This window comes from Tachyglossus aculeatus, chromosome 1 (genome assembly GCF_015852505.1).
Source record: "Tachyglossus aculeatus isolate mTacAcu1 chromosome 1, mTacAcu1.pri, whole genome shotgun sequence".
Taxonomy (NCBI): Eukaryota; Metazoa; Chordata; class Mammalia; order Monotremata; family Tachyglossidae; genus Tachyglossus; species Tachyglossus aculeatus.
The window spans coordinates 147,419,722-147,438,923 of record NC_052066.1 but is presented as its reverse complement, the minus strand read 5'-3'; the positions used below and the strand labels follow the sequence as shown (position 1 = coordinate 147,438,923).

Here is a 19,202-nt window from a genome sequence, read left to right as displayed (position 1 = left end):
GAAGGCAAAATGAGTGTTTTGTTCCTGGCACTTGGATCTGTACCCCTTAAGCAGTTGATATTCACCCCACCCTCAGCCCCACAGCACTTAATATACAGCTTTAATTCATTTTGATGTCTGCCTCCTCTTCTAGTCTGCAGACTCCTTGTGGGCTGGAATCGTATCTAGCAACTCTATTGTATTGTACTCTCCCAGGTGCTTAGTACAGTGCTCTGCACATAGGAAGCACTCAGTATGTAAACTTGACTGATTCAAAGTGCCTCAAGTTGATAAAGGTCCTGGAGCGGCACTGCACAAGTATGAGCACATCAGTCAATCAATCGTATTTATTGAGCGCTTACTGTGTGCAGAGCACTTTACTAAGCGCTTGGGAAGTACAAGTTGGCAACATATAGAGACAGTCCCTACCCAACAGTGGGCTCACAGTCTAGAAGGGGGAGACAGTCTAGAAGGGGGAGAAAAAAAAACAAAGCACTTATGTATGATAAAATAGAATACTGCAAAGTCCAGGTTTGACAGTCCAGGATCCCAGGATTTGTTTTTCTAGACTGTGTACCTATCCAGCCCTCACCCTCTCCTTTTCTTCTTCACTACCACTCCAGGGTACAACCTCCCTAACCCCTCAGTGCATCCTCAACTTGCTGGTAAATGGGCAACAGAATCCACAAATACTGATGAATGAGAATAGTGCCCTGCTTCCCATTTCATACTAGGTTGATTCCAGAAATAACGTCACAGATGCTGCATTTGTTGCATTGTTAGGTGTCTGTTCTAAAAGTACTCAATTTAAAGAGACAATATGAAGGTTAAATTAGAACCAATATAAAGAGGGGAGGGCTATGGTGAAATAAAACATCTTAAGAGTTCTGTTTCATTAACATTTGTTCTAAAACTAAGCTAGTAAAATCCTGCCAGCACCACAAATTAGAAATCTGCCATCCATGTATGGCAACCCTGCATCCTCAGTCCATGCTGTTTCACTCCAGGGTTCTGGAATGGCTGACGACTCGAACACATTTACTGTCATGAGTATGAGGTCAGCAGGCTGGCCCGTACTTGAAATCAGAGGAGCAGGGAGATTGGGTCAAGAATTGGAACAAAACACATCCACAAATTGTTATCTTTGTGTATGAAGAACTACTAGCTATGAAAGCATTTGTGTTTTGCAAATAATAGTGCTTAATTTTGATGTGAAATATTCGTTCCTGAGAGTACTCATTATTCTATTTAGGGATTTTCTTAACCTAAAGTTACTCTCACTTTTTGACTAGAATGCACATTCTATCTGTTTTTAGGTTTATTTATGAAACAGAGCACCACAATGGCATAGCAGAGCTACTGGAAATATTGGGAAGGTAAGCTGCTTAACTGTTAAATTCGTGAGTAGGATATTGATCTTGAGATGGGATTCATTGCCTCTGCTCAGACTGTGTTCTAGACTGGGTTAAACTCCCCTTAGATTGGGTTAGGCGAGAAGTACAGTGGACAGAAAGATGAAAAGTTTTGTTTCTCGGGTCAGGGCGAGCTATGACACACCTTCCTCTTTCTGTACATAAAATTCGCTACCACTTATTCCTCCAGTGGTTGTCATGGCACCACAATATGAATCATTTTGTTTCAAGTGCAGTGTTTAAAAATAGTTATTTTTTAAACAAAAACATAAGCAAGTCAACATTAAAACTTAAATGTAATTCAAAGTAAAATAGTTGTGAAATATAGGATGATTGAAAACTAATTCTGTGTTTAAAGAATCATAGAATAAGTTGTCTGGCAGAAAAAAAATAATAATTTCAACCATTCCTTAAAAAACACATAATGTCATTTTCATAACTTAAAACATGCAGGTTCCAGCATTTTTCACATTTCCCCAGACTTTATATCTGATGGAAATTTCCATTCTTTCCCCAATTCCAAGACTGTAAAACCTTTAAATTAGACTGTGAGCCCAATATGGGACAGAAACTGTTCCCGACCAGATTTTCTTGGATTTACTCCAGCCCTTAGTACAGTGCTTGGCACGTAGAACGTGCTTAACAAATAATAATAATTGTATTTTCTTAAGCGCTTACTGTGTGCTAAGCGCCTGGGTGGATACAAGGTAATCAGGTTGTCCCAGGTGGGGCTCACAGTCTCAGTCCCCATTTTACAGATGAGGTAACTGAGGCACAGAGAAGTGAAGTGACTTGCCCAAAGTCACACTGCTGACAAGTGGCATAGCGGGGATTAGAACACACGACCTCTTACTCCCAAGCCCGTGCCCTCTCCACTAAGTCACATTGCTTCTCATACCACCGTTGAGAAGCAGTGTGGCATAGTCGAAAGAGCACAAGCCTGAGAGTCAGAGAACGTGGGTTCTCATCCCAGCTCCACCACTTGTCTTCTCTGTGACCTTTGGCAAGTTATTTAACTTCTGTGCTTCTGTTCCCTCATCCGTAAAGTGAGTATTTAATACCTGTTCTCCCTCCTGCTTAGATCCTGAGCCCCATGTGGGACCTGATTATTTTTTATCTACCCCTAGTGCTTAGTACAGCGTAAGCTCCTTGTGTGTAGGGAAAGCGTCTAACCATCTCTGTTATATTGTACTCTTCCAGGTGCTTAGTAAAATGCTGTGCACACAGTAAGGGCTCAATAAATGTGAATAATTGGCACATAGCACTTAACATACCACAATTATTATCATTAGTAAATGCAGAAAAATGCCCTCTGGTTTTTAAGATACTTATCTGCCTTGATTGTAATTATATGATTCTTTTAAGGATCAGGAATTCACTTTTTTCACTCACCCTGCATTCATTGAGGCAGTTGAAGAGCGAAGAAAAAGTGCAGAACCTCCATGTTGCCCCTGAAGTCACCTGAATTTCCTGCTCCATTTTTACCAGGCATCAGGCAAATGAAACACAAAGGGAAAGGGTAGGAGAGTTAGATGGTCCTTCCAGCTGCACTGCCTGTACCACCCAGCTGTAGGGCTCTTCCAAACTTTGAGGTGACTCTACTACCTCTAGCATCACACTGTGGGCTGGGAACTTGTCTACCAATTCTGTTACATTGTACTCTCCCATTGTACTACGCACGTAGTACAGTGCCCTGCACGCAGTAAGTACTCAGTAAATACCACTGTTTGATAGATCAGTGGAGCCACTCCTAGCCTTCAGGAGATCTACCCTGTTGTCAGTTTCCAATCTTGTAGACAGCCCTGGAGGCGAGATTGAAGGGAGGGAAGGGGGCGGCTTCCAAAGTAGCCTGACCACAGCAGTCTCTTGGACCCCCTGGCAAGCCAGGGCAACCCCTGGGACTCTGCCAGGATTCGGCAGCACCCACTGGCTTAATGTCAGCGGGGTGGTGAGGGCTGGGTATCTCCAGGGGAACACACCGTTGGGCCACCAGGAAGATTTCATATCCTCTTTACTGACTTCCAAAAGTCACTCGGGGAAATGTGCCGCATGTACTGAAATTGTTGGAATGGGACATACGTGTTTATGTGTTTGGGTTTTATAATTAGCCGGGCCCTCTGCTGAACCAGAGCCAGCAAAGCATGCTCTTGAGCTATTTTTGTTGCTGCTGTTGTTTCACAATGGCTGCCCCCAAGAAGACAGGTTTTAGATTTTTGTCATCAGGCATTTGGTCTGAAGTGGGTACACTTTTCAGTGTCAAGATTGTTGTGTTTTGAACACTCCACTGTTCCAAAAGAAGCAAACTTTCTCATTAGAGGGCCTGGGGGAAGGGATAAACTGCAGGTCCTGGCAAACATAATTGTGGTAATCCTGCACTCAAGCAACGGATTGTGCATGTGTGGGAGTCATTGTACGACAGCTGGAACAGTCCCAGAAAGCAGCAGCATCAGGTTAGACCCCACAGTCTTGGGCCCTGCTATGGGTTGAGCTGGGTTCTTCCTGGGGCTAGAATTATTATTTTTTTTAATGGTATTGCTTAAGTGCTTACTATGAGCTAAGCACTGTACTGAGTGCTGGGGAACCTTCAAGGTAATCAGGTTGGATATAGTCCATGTCCCACATAGGGCGCATAGTCTTAATCCCCATTATATAGATGAGGTAACTGAGGCACAGAGAAGTGAAGTGACTTCCCCAAGGTCACACAGCAGACAAGTGGCAGAGCTGGAATTAGAACCCAGGTCCTTCTGACTCCCGAGCCTTTGCTGTATCCACTAGGCCATGCTGCTTCTTAGTGAGGTCATTGTAACTACTGCAAATCCTATACTTATGTTTGTAATTCCTTTATCTCTTCCCAATTCAGATATCCAAATCGCCTTGTCAGCAAGGTTCTGTTAAATAGCAGAAAAGCTTAACCTAATTTTTGTTTCCAGTGTTCTTGTGAAGAGGATATTTGCCCAAGTTTTCATATCCTAAGCCATTGAGAAAAGGGGCAGTGTGTCTCAATTGTGAATATTCATTCAATCGTATTTATTGTGCACTTACTGTGTGCAGAGCACTGTACTAAGCGCTTGGGAAGTACAAGTTGGCAACATATAGAGACGGTCCCTACCCAACAGCGGGCTCACAGTCTAGAAGGGGGAGACAGACAACAAAACAAAACATATTAACAAAATACAATAAATAGACTAAATATGTACAAATAAAATAAATAAATAGAATAATAAATACGTACAAACATATATACATATATACAGGTACTGTGGGGAGGGGAAGGAGGTAAGGCCAGGGGGATGGGGATAGTGCTTGCTGTGTGCAGAGCACTGTACTAAGCGCTTGGGAGAGTACAATACAACAATAAGCAGACATATTCCCTGCCCACAACAAGCTTACAGTCTATGGGGGGAGGCAGACATTAATACAAAGTTCATATATGTACATAAGTGCTGTGGGATTCTGTGGGTGTCTGTGGGACTCCGCAGGTGCCAGAGATGAGAGGGAAAGGAGAGGAATGTTAAGTCCAGCCCAACATATGGGCAGGAGGGGGGAACTCAAGACAGGTGGGGAGTGAGGCCCGAGACTGGGGGGGGCCCTGGAATAGGCAGGCCTTGGGAGTGGTCCCTGGGGCTGAAAACCATCAGTGGCTGCCCAGTCAATCATTCAATGGCATTTACTGAGCATTAACTGTGTACGGAGCACTTGGGAGAGTACAGAGTTGGTACACATTGCCTGTCCACAAGAAGTTTACAGTGTAGAGAGGGAGACAGATGTTAAAAAAATTACATATATGTGCATAAGTCCTCTTGGGCTAAGGGTGGGATGAATATCAAGTGCTTAGAGGACACATAATCAAGTTCATGGGCAATGCAGAAGGAAAAGGGAATAGGGGAAAATGAGGGTTTAGTGGGGGAAGGCATCTTGGAAGAAATGCGATTTTAATAATACTTTGAAGGTAGGGAGAGTGGTGGGCTGTCGGATATGAAGGGGGAGGAAGTCCCAAGATAGAGGAAGGACATGGGCATGAGGTTGGCAGTTAGCGAGATGAGATAAAGGTACAGTAAGTAGGCTGATGTTAGAGGGGTGAAATACTGTTCAGCTTCTGGGGAAAGCTTAATAGATGCTGCATTATGATCGAGTTCATTGGTGATGTTGAAGCGGAACAGAAAAACCATTTTGCAAAACTTAAACACCTTTTTTTTTGCAGTATAATTAATGGATTTGCCTTACCATTAAAAGAAGAGCACAAGATTTTCTTATTGAAGGTGTTATTACCTTTGCACAAAGTGAAATCTCTGAGTGTCTACCATCCACAGGTAAACTAAAATGGGACATTGGTGTCTTTGGGCTGAAACTGTTGTGAAGTGTGTATTTTGTATAATGTAGTAGCGTTCACAATACTTGAGCTTGTACTTGAGCATTTCTTTTGAAATGTGTTGGGTTTTTTTCTATAAAGCAAACTGCTTGTTTAATTCACTCTTCAAAAAGTCAAAATAAAATTTTTGATGGTCCAAATGGAAAGGCGCAGATACATGGTCTTTTGCAAGTACAGTAGTAGTAGTAGTGGTAGTAGTGGTGGTAGTAGTAGTAGTAGTAGTAGTAGTATTTATTGAGCACCCACTGGGTGCAATACACTTTAAGTGCTCGGGAAGTATAAAACAAGAAGAGTTATTGACTTAGTTGTTTTAAGCGACGTTATTGTAAAACTAGTTGCTACAAAGCAAGGCTCTGATTTCTGTATTCTCCAAGTTACACACCTCCGCAAACTACCACTTTCGCACTTCTGTGCCACCTGCACACTTATGAACTCTCTCAGGTACATTTCTTAAAAATACTGTACTATTTAAACTCTAAATCAGGTGTGTATGATTGTCTTTTCCCTCATATCTGAATTATTTCATTGTCTGCCTTGCTAGAATGTAAAATCCCTAGTTCAGAGACCATGACTATTGAATCTATTGTGCTCGCCCAAGGACTTTTTCTCCTCCCTTCTGTGTCACCCTGACTTGCTCCCTTCATTCATGCCCCCCTCCCAGCCCCACAGCACTTACATACATATCTATAGGCTCATTGTGGGTGGAGAATATGTCTGTTTGTTGTACTGTACTCCCCCAACTGCTCTGCATACAGTAAGCACTCAATCAATATGATTGAATGAATGAATGAATGACTTAGTACAGGTTTCTGCACTCAAATACTATTGGCAAATGAAGTGGACTTCGGTCTGTTTTGCTTTCATTTGTGAAACTCATTAGTATTCAAGCAGTCACTGTGCTTAAGAGTACACTACTAAGTTTTGGGAGAGTACAATAGATGAGTTACAGATGACCCCTGTTCTCAGTAGGCTTATCTAGTGGGGTAGTAACTAAAATAATTTACAGCTAGGACAAAGAAGGAAAGTGGATTTTTTTAGTTTAATGAATATGTGAGTACTAGGGTGTGAACAAAAGGACTACGGTTGTTGTAAGTAGATAAATATGTGGTTGACTCAGAATGCTGATGGTAGCTGGAGGAATAAAACTGGGGGAGAAGAGAGGGCTCCTGGAGGAGATGTGACTTCAGGAGGCTTTAGAAGATGGGAAAAGCTCTACTGTGGTGGATATGAATGGAGAGGGAGTCCAGGCATTAGGAAAGTTGTGAACAAGGGGTCAGAGGTAGGAGAGACAATGCAAGAGAAACAAAGAATGCTAGATGAGGTGAATAGTGGGTAGAGAGCTTAAAGTGCTGTAAAATCAATGGTCAGAAAAAATCTTAGAGTAATCCAAAGTGGCTAAAAAAAGAATATTCTAAGTCTCCTTAGAGTAGATTCAGTAGTGATTCCTGATTTGAGCAACACTTTTCAGAAGAGCCTAAAAAGCATACTGCCTTTTAGTCTCTCATTTATCCTCATCCAGAATTCCTGAGATGAGAAAGTATCACTGCCATCTTACTAATGCCAAAACTGAAGTCTCAGAGGGATTCTGGGCCAGACTCAGTAGCAAAACCAGAACTAGAAGCCACATGTCCTGATGTATCTAGAGTTTGCTCCACTGAAGTGCAAGTGAAATGAGATGTGGTGAATCAAAAGCTCCATTTGAATTTTCTTATTCATTCCATTTTCAAATATAAAATGTCACCCAGTTCAGTAAATACATTTTGGGGGGAAAGACATTTAGAATTGACCCACATATAAGTTCACAACTATTGTTCCTCCTCACCACCAAAAAAAAAAAAAAATGTATCCAGCCTTTTTCTGCACTTACCAATGTACAGTTGTTGGTAATCTGAAGAATTCACTCACAACTTGAGGAAGTAAAATGACCAATGATGTGGGAGTTATCTTTAGTTCTCATTAGAGTTCTACCCACAGCCTTGCTTCTTTTACGTTTCCCATAATTTCTCTGTGACAAGTTATGTGGGCTATTCGGCATGAATAATTCAGTGCTGTTACAATGGAAACAGTTCTGATTTCATTCTTCGCAGTAAGTAGTGCCTGAATCATAATTATTTTTTCTGAATATCACAGAATGTAACACTCTACTACTTATTCTAAGATTTTTAAAAGCGTTTTGTAATCTGAATATTCAGAGTGTTTTCAAGACCTAAAATAATAATTTTAAATATTAACTTTGGGGTTTGAACATGCAAAAACTCGGATGGAAATGTTAATAGTCTGGTTATACAAGACACTAGTACTTCCACATGTCTATGGTGTGTGGTTGTGGTAGGGTCTTTGAATTTTTGCTTCCCCAATTTTTTTTGTATTCACCTTATCCATAGTGCAATGCTAATATATATTTTCTTCTTTGACCTTTTCAGTTGGCATACTGTGTAGTTCAGTTTTTAGAAAAGGACAGCACACTTACTGAACCAGTAAGTATGTTTTAATATTTGGTTGAATTCATGATTGCAGATTGTAAAGTTGCTTTTATTTTTCCCAAACTGCAGCAGTTCAGTTATACTAATTGACTAGAGTTTATTTCATTCATTTTTACATAGGCTATAAAATGCAAAGCCAGTCCTTACTTCACACTTGTAAGGTACTTTTTAAAAGTGAGCCTTTAGACTAAAGTAATTAGTATGTAGCAATAAACATTTGGTATAATAAAGATAGTCCTTTGGACTTTAACACCTTTCTTTCCTTAGATCTCAGAGCATTAAAAGCCACCCACTAGGCAGGAATATTTTAGTCTTTTAGTTACAAAGTCTTTCAGTTGTCTTTTTGAGACAAAATACTGGTTACTTGTTCAGAATGTGCCCAGGAAGTAGCCAACCTTAATACCCAATTAATAATGTTCACCTAATGCCCAGTTATTTTAGCAGGAATATGTCAGTTTGCTCAACTCTCATCTCCGCCCCCCACCCCGAAAGATGTAGAAAGTGTCCTTTCTCAGAATTAATATAAGGAAAAATGATTGCAACTACCATAATCACAGTGCCATAAGATTAAACTTGTTTAATTCACTAATACTCCTCAAGTTAAATTTAAGATGGGTGTACGGTGATGTGCAAGTATATCCTTGCAGTAAAAAAAGATCACATACGTAAAAATGGTTTAGTCAGAGTTTCTCTGAAATTCTTAATGCAATAGTGATAATTAAATTTCTCTCAAAATTGATTAAATTCTAATTTTATCAGCATTCCTGTTGAAAACTTGGTTAAGGCCCCACCACACTAAACTCAGTTTTAATCAGTACCCCTGTCAACCACAAGCTTTCAAGCATTTCAGAAATCCAGAGGATATATGTGTTGCTTTTCAACACTGGAACAGTGAGTTCGAGGATAAATAGTTCCTTGTCAGATACTCTTTGAGGAAAAAAAATAGTATGTGTTAAAGAGGATTACTGCATTCTGAAGTATCTGAAAAGCCTGGTTGAGCCCTGATATAGGCCAATACCGTGTACAGCCAGCCTTTAATACGCAGACTAATGGAGGGCGATGAATGGAATCGGGGAAGAGTTTTGGACCTCACCTGGTTGATGAAGAGGGAATTGGAAGGGGGAAGTGCCAGATCAGTGGGGCCTGGAGAAACTTCCTTTATCAGAGGTGAAGTAGGCAGAGAGTTGGTGAGGCCTCAAAAATCTGCAGGAAAGATGCTTTAAAAATGGATTAACCATTACCCATAGGTAATTGAATTAACTGTTCCTAACTGTACATTGTAGGAATTTAGTGTTCAGTTCTATTACTGGGAACATGTTAAAAAGGTTTGGAAATGTAAGGGAAACATAGGAATAATACCAATTGTAGTATTTAAGCACTTACTGTGTGCCAGGCATTGTACTAAGTGCTGGGGAAGATATAAATTAATCTGGTTGGACACAGTTCCTGTCTCACATGGGGCTCCCAGTCTTAGTCCCCATTTTACAGATGAAGTAACTGAGGCACAGAGAAGTTGTGATTTGTCCAAGGTCACCCAGCAGGCAAGTGGCAGAGCCGGGTCTTCTGACTCCATTCCGGGCTCTTTCCATCACGTCAAAGCTAGTTTAGGTGCTGTGGTTCAGTGATAATTTTATCTCAACCCATAGAATCCCATTATGCAGCCGAACAAAGAAAAGCAAAAGTGAGTTGATGTTTTTGGATATTTTTTTTTTTTTTAGGAAGTTCAAGCTAGCTGTAAAATTTCCTCTAAAAAACCTTTATTAGGGGAAAATCCTGCTTCCAAGCAAAAGCAAATGTAAAATCATTTATTTGCATCGTTATAGAGCTCTTGAATTCATCTAGTTTTTTGTTGTTGTTGTTGAGGTTTTTTTATTTTTGAAACATCACTAGCGCGTACTGAATAAAACATGGAGTTATCTGTCACTGTCCAGTTTTAGGACACCAAGCTCAATGATATTGGTATTGCATTGCATCATGTTTCCACAAGGAAAGAAACTGTCTTCTCTTGCTTCTTTGCCCCTGATAAACATGACAAAAATTACTGATCACAGATTATTATACTCTGGTCATAATTTTAACATGGTAAATTTTGTTTCTATAGGTGGTGATGGCACTTCTCAAGTACTGGCCAAAGACTCATAGTCCAAAAGAAGTCATGTTTTTAAATGAACTAGAGGAAATTTTAGATGTTATTGAACCATCTGAATTTGTAAAGGTTATGGAGCCTCTCTTCAGACAACTAGCCAAATGTGTTTCCAGCCCACATTTCCAGGTGTGTACTATTTTAAAAAGATATAAATGTTTAAATGTTTTTACCTGAATTAATCATTACAGCTATAGGCATGTTTTATAACTGTTTATTACATATGAAGCTATAGCTTTTTCATAAAAAGAATGTTAGTGTTCCATATACCACTGACATTTTTTTTCCTAATTGCTTATTCTTGAATGGAGTAAAATACATATTGCAAGCAAGTCCAGCGCTTAGAACAGTGCTTTGCTTATAGTAAGCGCTTAATAAATGTCATTAAAAAAAAGTACTGTATCATCTTTTGTTTAGCCAACACAAAATAAGAATGTCAGGCACCTAGTGGACTTGCAGTAATTGTCGATTTTTGACAGTGATGATGGTGATTTTCCAGAACTACTTTTAAAAGCCTATTTTATGTATTCTTAAGCTTAGGGGGAGAAAAGCAAAAATTACATGTGACCATGTATTTTGACCTTACTTACACTGTCAATCTCTCTCACCCAGGAAATTGATAGTTATTGAGCTTCAGTAAGCTCTAGATTATCCAGTTGCTCCTTCTGTCTTGACTACTGTTTGCCCTGTAGCCATGAGGTTTTGAGTTTGACACCTCCGTATTTCTGGCCTTCAGGTTTCTTCTCAAGAGAAGCGGTGTGGCTCAGTGGAAAGAGCATGGGCTTGAGAGCCAGAGGTCATGGGTTCTAATCCTGGCTCCTCCACTTGTCAGCTGTGTGACTTTGAACAAGTCACTTAACTTCGCTGGGCCTCAGTTTCCTCATCTGTAAAATGGGGGTTAAGACTGTGAGGCCCACGTGGGACAACCTGATAACCTTGTATCCCCCCCAGCGCTTAGAACAGTGCTTCACACATAGTAAGCGCTTAACAAATGCCATCATTATTATTACCATTATTATTATTATTATGTATCTTATGGTCACATTTTGCAGTTGTTTTAATTTGTTCAAGGATTTGTTTGTCACTTATATGATAAATATGCATTGGTAAACTATTTAGCTGTATTTCATTTGCAAAGTTCTTTTCACATCAAAGGCTACAAAAATAAGGGGAAAAAACCTACTGAATTAATTTTTAAAAGATTTTCAAAAAATTACCAATGTAAACATCATGCAAATGAGGTTTTTTATTCTTATAGGCATAAACAGAGCTCTAAATTAAAAGCAGCCATTAAAATAATTTTGGAATACTTAAAATGTATACCCAGGCAAAAATACTAGTATTGTAGATTTAAACAACATGAGAAATCCCTAAAGTATTTTTATCATTGAGCAACAACATTTTGAATATGCTGTGAGCATAGGACAGGAGGGGGAAAAAAAGGAGGAAATTGCAAAGAATTCCCAACAGTTTGGCTACCCCATGTACCAATCTTTTTTTTTTTAATAACTTAGAGCATATGTTCACATTTCAAAGATTACTCATTTTGTTGTGGAAAAAGTTTAAAATTCAAGAGTAATCCCAGACTGCTTTCCACACCAAGCTGTATAGCTTCTATTTTTCCCCTCCCCATATTTGAAATTGTACCCCCAGTTCTTTTTATGCACCTTGACCTTCTCACATAATCAGGCTTTTTGTTTTATGGATTTGTTGGGTTTGGGTTGGACTCATCATCATCATCATCATCAATCGTATTTATTGAGCGCTTACTGTGTGCAGAGCACTGTACTAAGCGCTTGGGAAGTACAAGTTGGCAACATATAGAGACAGTCCCTACCCAACAGTGGGCTCACAGTCTAAAAGGGGGAGACAGAGAACAAAACCAAACATACTAACAAAATAAAATAAATAGAATAAATATGTATGAGTAAAATAAATAAATAGAGTAACAAATATGTACAAACATATATACATATATATACATATATATTGGACTGTGGGGTGTTGTTTTTGATGAGGGTTAGCGTGTAGTTTAGGATAATGTAGAGCTTAATTTTAAGCTTTAAATCTCTAACAAAAAGCAAAATAAATGAATAGTGACCATATTCATTCTAGACCCCCAGTTTCCTGGGGCTCATAAGAATTGGGAAGGGGACAGGGAGTAAGTGTGAAGACAAGAAAGGGAAGAGCTAGTCAGTGCACTGGCAGGGTACAACCAGATTAAACCACCATCTTGGCTGCTGGGATCTCCACACTTGATGTTGTGGGATCTGATGAATTAGAATAGCTCTAATTGCATAGAAGGCTTAAGACTAGTGGAGTGTAAGTTTCCCCAAATGCTTTAGTTCTCTAATGTAAAGAATTTCTAAGTAACCATAATAAAGAGACACTTCTCCAAAGTAGGTTGCACAAAGCTGGAATGATCAGCTTCTCCCAACTCGGGCCTTATTTTCACTGTTGGAGCTCCTCATCTACCATTTTCAGCAAGTGGGTTGTCTCAGCCCATCTGGTGAAAGTAACATTTTTGTTACCTTTTCTCTGAATTTAAGACTTTCCATCTCCAAATTTGCAGGGAGGAAAATAACCTTCATTTTAATGCAGAAAATTTTACAGGAAGAGATCCCAAACTAGAGTGTGCATGCACACACACACACACATACACACACACACACACACACCTGTTATATTACTAGATTGTTCGGTACAAGAACAAAAGTCATGATATTACCTAGGCCGATATGCCTCTCTTCAACTTTTCCCAAATTATCCATTTTTTCATCCTTATTTCTCAAATACTTTCACTATTTTCTATCTCCTCCCAGAAGTCATTTTCATCAAACTACATCTCTAAAGGTGAAATACATGAACCTCAAGGTTGTAAACTTTTCAGGATACATTATTATGCCTTATTCTTGGGGCTGCATTGGCAGTTGTATTGTGAATCTGAGGAAGTCATGGGTATCTAAAAATTTTGAATTTGTGATGCAGAATATTACTTTTTTCATGGTATTTGTTAAGTACTTATTATGTACCAGGCACTGTTCTAAGTGCTGGGATAGATACAAGTTAATCAGGTTGGACATAGTCCATGTCCCACATGGGGCTCATGGTCTTAATCCCCATTTTATAGATGAGGTAACTGAGGCACAAAGAAGTTAAGTGACTTACATAAGGTTTCACAGCAGACAAGTAGCAGAGCCAGGATTAGAACCCAGATCCTTCTTACTCCCAGTCCCATACTCTAACCACTAGATCATGCTGCTTCCCACTTGTTCTGTAGTTTGACAGACAATTACTCTCCCCACATTCAAAACCTTATTGAGGGCCTATCTCCTCCAAGAGGCCTTCCCTGACTAAGCCCCCCTTTCCTCTTCTCTCACTCCCTTCCGCGTCGCCCTGACTTGCTCCCTTTGTTCATCCCCCACCTTGCGTCCCCACAGCACTTATGTACATATCTATAATTTATTTATGTTAATTAATCTATGTCTCCCCTCCTCTAGATTGTAAAGTCATTATGGGCAGGGACTATGTCTGTTTATTGTTGTATTGTACTCTCACAAGCATTTACTACAGTGTGGTGCACACAGTAAGTGCTCAATAAAAATGAATGAATGAATTCCTCATACTTTTAACCAATGAACCATTATGAAAAAGCTGTTTACCTATGTCTTTCAGGTGGCAGAGCGAGCACTGTATTACTGGAATAATGAGTACATTATGAGTTTAATCAGTGACAATGCAGCAAAGATTTTGCCTATCATGTTCCCATCCTTGTACCGCAATTCAAAGACTCATTGGAACAAGTAAGAAATTTCTGTGCACATGGTGAAAAGTTGGGTTACTGTTTTGTGGACTCTACAAGCTTCCTGATGGAAGCTTGCAATGCTGGATTCTGAATTTAAAGAAGCCATAAAGGAAATCAATGATTGAATTGCCCCACTGTATTTCAGAGGAATTAGTGACATAACGGATCATGCCCTAGCCCTTTATCCCAATCAGTCCCTCTCTTCACCCTCAAGCCGATTTTATGATAGACTAGAGTAGTCCGTCAGCCTCCAGTGGGGCAAAGGGTGGATGCAGTAACCCAGACCCTGAAGTTGTTCCTTAATCAGTAGCTGCTATGGCCGTTCTTCAGTAGGAAGAATATTTTCTTCTCCAGCTTTTGCTGTTTCTGTGGAAGTTATGCTGGGGACTATACGGAGCTGAAACCAGCAGTTTCAGTCCTTGAAATGGCTCCTGAACCACTGGCACTGTTACTGGACACCCACCCCCACCCCGTCCCTCCCATTCTGGGCCCTTAGAATCTCCCCTTACTCTCTTCTCATCCCCTCCACCACCCCCCTACACACATATACCATGTAGGAGTTTTAGCAAGTTTTAACAAGAGATGGATAGGGTTCACTATGTAAATTTTATAGCATACAGTTATATGTACAATCAAAATGGCTTTCCACTAAAAATTCCATATTTCATTATTTGAGGTTAATTTAATCTGTCGCATGCTATCCTAAAGCAAACGATCGAGGGCATTTTGAGAAATGGTGCTCATGTTCTTTTTCCCATCAATAATTTATGTGGCATGTTAAGAACTAGTAATATCCTCAATGAACCTGTAATAGCCTTTCCATTCTTCCTTGCAACTGTATCTTTTCCTTACAGAGTGCTGCGCTGGATGGACCATTGGTCTGACCCTCATAATGGCGTTGCTCCTGTTCTCATATTTTTACTTTATGAAAATAAAATATCTGATTATGGTTTCCCTAAGCACCACCTATTATGCCTTCAGTTCAGGCTTGAAAACACTGGTGCTCCTAGACCTTAGGTAGAATTTCAGTAGGTTCCAGATCAGAAGCCGAGAATATATGGCTTAATTGCCTCATAGCACAACTAAGGGGAAACGGTATTCAGGCTTTTGCTAGGCTGTTGTAAAAGCAATTGCATGCCATCCAGTTACTTTGGATATCCATTTCTCTTGGACTTGAAATGTAAACAATAACTGCTTCTGTAACTTTTTTTGTTTGCTTTGGGTATGACAAAGAACTGAAACTTTCTGTTCTCATCGGCTGGTTCTACCCAGGACCAAACAGAGGCCCCTGTGCAATTAAATCCCAAAGCCTCATGTTTTCTTATTGGTGGAAATGTTTGTAGCATCATTTTCAAAGTAAAAAATGGGGAGATATGCAATGAAACTTTTCATCATTGCCACGTTAAAGACAGTCAAATGAGATTTTGAGGGGCTTGAAAAATTGGAAATACCATTAGGAGTTTGTGCTGATGATTGGTTACATAGAGCAGGCTGGGAGGCAAATCTTCTGATAAGTACTTCTGAAATCACTTGTAAACCTTAAAATACCCCACGTTTCAACCTGAGGTTTTACTTATAGGACAATACATGGCTTAATATACAATGCGCTGAAACTCTTCATGGAGATGAACCAAAAACTGTTCGATGACTGCACACAACAGTTTAAAGCAGAAAAACTGAAGTAAGTTTGGATTTTTGTACATGTCCTCAGTGGGGTAGGTGAGCCATCCCCAGAATTTGCTCTGGTCAGCCACCACTTTTTTTAAAAAAGCTGTGATAACTTTGCCTAGTGTTAACTGGCAAGAACATTGTAGGATAATCTTTCCCACTATGAGTACTTAAAAATTAGACCCTCTTTAAAGGTAACATTCCAGGAACTATTGATGTTGGTTTGGTTACCTTTCTGAAAAAAGGATACTATCTGTGATTTCAGCTGCTAGGGTAAAAGAACATAAGCCAGTTTGATTTTAATATCATTTCCTGTCTCTGTTTTCTCCCTCCAAACTTAATTTATCTTCTATATTGCCCACAAGTGAATATCGATAGATTCAAATTACATTTTTATTCATAACTGCTAACTTACATCATTCTTGGGTCTCCAGAAAACAACTTTGTAAAATGTGCAAAAGACAGTACTTAATTCCAGCTATTGAGGATTAGTAAGTTCCACATTTCCATATGTCCAGCACTGTGAAATCACAGAGACTCATCTGTGCCAGTCCCAATTTAAAGGAAACAAAAGTTAAACAGAGACTTGAGCAAGGTCACAGTCCCTCTGATGGACGTGGGACTAAAACAGATGGGCAAGACAGATCTTCTGCATGATGAGAATGGTCGTTAGCCAAAGACAATGCTGCCAATTCGTATTTTGATTTTTATTCCTATCTCTAAAACCACTTTTCTCTTTGACTCCAGTAAAATGATCAGCCACCTACTCTTTTCCGAAGTATGCAGACTTTTATTATAACCCCTTTTTACCTTCATAAGTCTCTCCCCACTGCTGCACATCTGTTTTTGGTCAGTCAGTCTTTTTACTACCTACTGTACACTATATACTGTACTATCCCCCTCTAGACTAAAAGCTCATTGTGGTCAGGGAACCAACTCTTATAATGTACTCTCCCAAGCACTCAGTAAGTGCTCTGCAAACAGCACTCAAAAAATGCCATTAATTGATCGACCTGCTCCCCAGTAAATGACACCCTGGTTTTATAAAAACAGAATTAACTCGGTCTGCTGGAACTGTTTTTAAAGTGGCACATACCTAGAATGATAGGCATTTTCTGTTAATCCCTCTTATTTTCTTGCAACACTTTGCATTCTCTTCCTTTTTAATGCTTACCCTGAAATGTCAGCTCTTTTCAACTTGAGTCTCCCACATCGCTGTGTAGAATGGTTTTGCTTTGGATATGACCGTGCTGTCCCATCAAAAATAATTGAAAGTTTGGGCTTCTGAGACAAGCCATCCAACAAGGTGAAAGAAGAAATGGTTTCCTGTCTGTGAGAGATCACTTTACAAGTCTAAAAATACCTGTTTGTGTTGGTGAAAACTTTGTTAGAAACTTCATTTCTTCACCTCCCCTAGTTTTCAAAATGGCATTTTGCTGTTTTTCAGAGAGAAGCTAAAACTGAAGGAACGAGAAGAAGCATGGGTTAAAATAGAGAATCTAGCCAAATCAAATCCCCAGGTACTGAAAAACAGAATAACATGTTGAAAACATTTGAGTTTTTTGTTAATACCATTGCAAGAACAGGTACACACACGACTTAATCTGGGGAAAAACACTTCCACTAATACTATGTATGAATTATCTGCAATAAAAAATACTTTTAAACTTTGTAACCTTCCTCTTGTGCAAGTACTTATTTTATCCCTTACCCTCCCTAAAAGAGATTCAAAGAAATTGATAAGGCCACTTCCCTGCTTGCTTTCATTTAGCTCCTTTATTTATGTGCCTTATGTTTGTACTATGGCAAATCTTCGGACTGAAATTGTGCCATCTCATCTCAGAGCTGTGATGGCTTCAAGCAACACTTGGTTTTTCCCTTTTCCTTTAAAAAAAAAAAAATAAATCCAAGAGGGGAAGATTTGATCTTGTTGAACAAAAACAAATAGATGACCTTGGGTGTAGAACCAATTTCTGGTGGGTCATCTGTCTTTTTCCATTATAATTGGCTGGGAGGGACCTTGTTCATTCCTGATTAGAACCAGACTAAGGTGTTCTTGCTCTGTAGATTGTAGTAGAATCCGTCTTGCCATGGGAGTAGCTGTAGATTAGCGGTAAAAATATTTAACCGGGAGAAGTCGATTGGCTCTTAGGGATGAAATTGTTGTGTGGGGATTGGTGGTGGTTTTTAATGATAGGGACTTAAGACAAAGTCAGTTCTGAAACTCTCTAATCCTTCTGTTCTAGTGTGTCGTTCTATCTTTAATTGTTCCTCTTAATGAATGTCAAGCGTCTGTATCTTTGCCATGTTATGATTTGCTCCCAGACTTCTCACACTTCTCCCAAAGCAACTGTTATCTCAAGCGCTTAGTACATGCATTGCACCCAGTGGGTACTCAATAAATATTACTACTACCTTAAGGGCTGTTGCCTGAATCCAGCCACTAATAAGCCCCAAAGTTGTAATGTGTACAGCAATTGGGGGTTATTCTAGTACTTAACGAGAGCAGTTTCAGACTTTCTATCCCTGTCATTTTTCCAACCTGAAATTAGAAAATACCTTTTAAAAGTAGTTGTTCAAAAATCATGCTGAGTTGGTTTAACAGTAAATATTTAGCCTGATTTATAGGACCAAGAGAAATGAGTGTTCTGTTTTTGCATGCAAAAATAATGGATTAGTGTTGATCATTTAGCTGCTAAACCTTGGTATATGATTAATATAATTTCTCTGGTAATCCAGAATCATTCTAATGCCAGTTAAAAACAGTCTTGCACAGTTTGTAAGCCATTGATTCTTTGTGCATTTCTGTAGAGCTACAGATAGCATACTTTATTTACGTTTGTCTTAAGATACATCAAAGAATAAATCTCCTTGCAATATTAATCTGCTTATATTGCATGTTAGTTAAAGATTATTTGTTTAACTTGAAAACATTCATAGGTTATTTATTAAGAGTCTGTACTGTGGATGAATGAGTGCTTTCTCCTGGATCTTATTTCTTATTGTGTGTAAATTCATATTACCACCTATTTTTGCATTTAAAGGAAGTGTAATGTGCATTCCATTTATTTTTAAAGATGGAAATTGTAAAAACAGTTATAGAAACCATAAATTAATTTCTTAAAAGGCAGGCATAAAACTGTTGACCTTGGTGTAGGTTTTGGATTTTTTATATTATGACAAAATGCTGCTCTTCCTGATGTTGCATGGGGTTATTTGCTAAGTAGATAAAATCTGAAAGCTAGCCCAAATGCAAGATTGTCACATTCACTTCTCCAGACCCAGAGATTGGGAAAATGATATTTCCTGCAACTGAAGCTAGTAAAGTGTAAAACATCCACCA

General features: G+C 39.3%; 1 protein-coding gene across 5 annotated transcripts in view; it reads left to right on the top strand.

The window, feature by feature from the left end:
- Nucleotides 1–19,202, top strand: part of PPP2R5C (protein phosphatase 2 regulatory subunit B'gamma) — a 159,916-nt gene that overhangs the window by 126,352 nt on the left and 14,362 nt on the right. For all 5 annotated transcript variants that reach the window (XM_038750637.1, XM_038750474.1, XM_038750775.1 and 2 more), the window contains 7 exons: nucleotides 1,296–1,355; nucleotides 5,593–5,701; nucleotides 8,184–8,237; nucleotides 10,345–10,515; nucleotides 14,062–14,189; nucleotides 15,771–15,872; nucleotides 17,307–17,379. In XM_038750637.1, coding sequence (XP_038606565.1) covers nucleotides 1,296–1,355; nucleotides 5,593–5,701; nucleotides 8,184–8,237; nucleotides 10,345–10,515; nucleotides 14,062–14,189; nucleotides 15,771–15,872; nucleotides 17,307–17,379 — 697 coding nt within the window. The remainder of the gene's footprint in view (nucleotides 1–1,295; nucleotides 1,356–5,592; nucleotides 5,702–8,183; nucleotides 8,238–10,344; nucleotides 10,516–14,061; nucleotides 14,190–15,770; nucleotides 15,873–17,306; nucleotides 17,380–19,202) is intronic.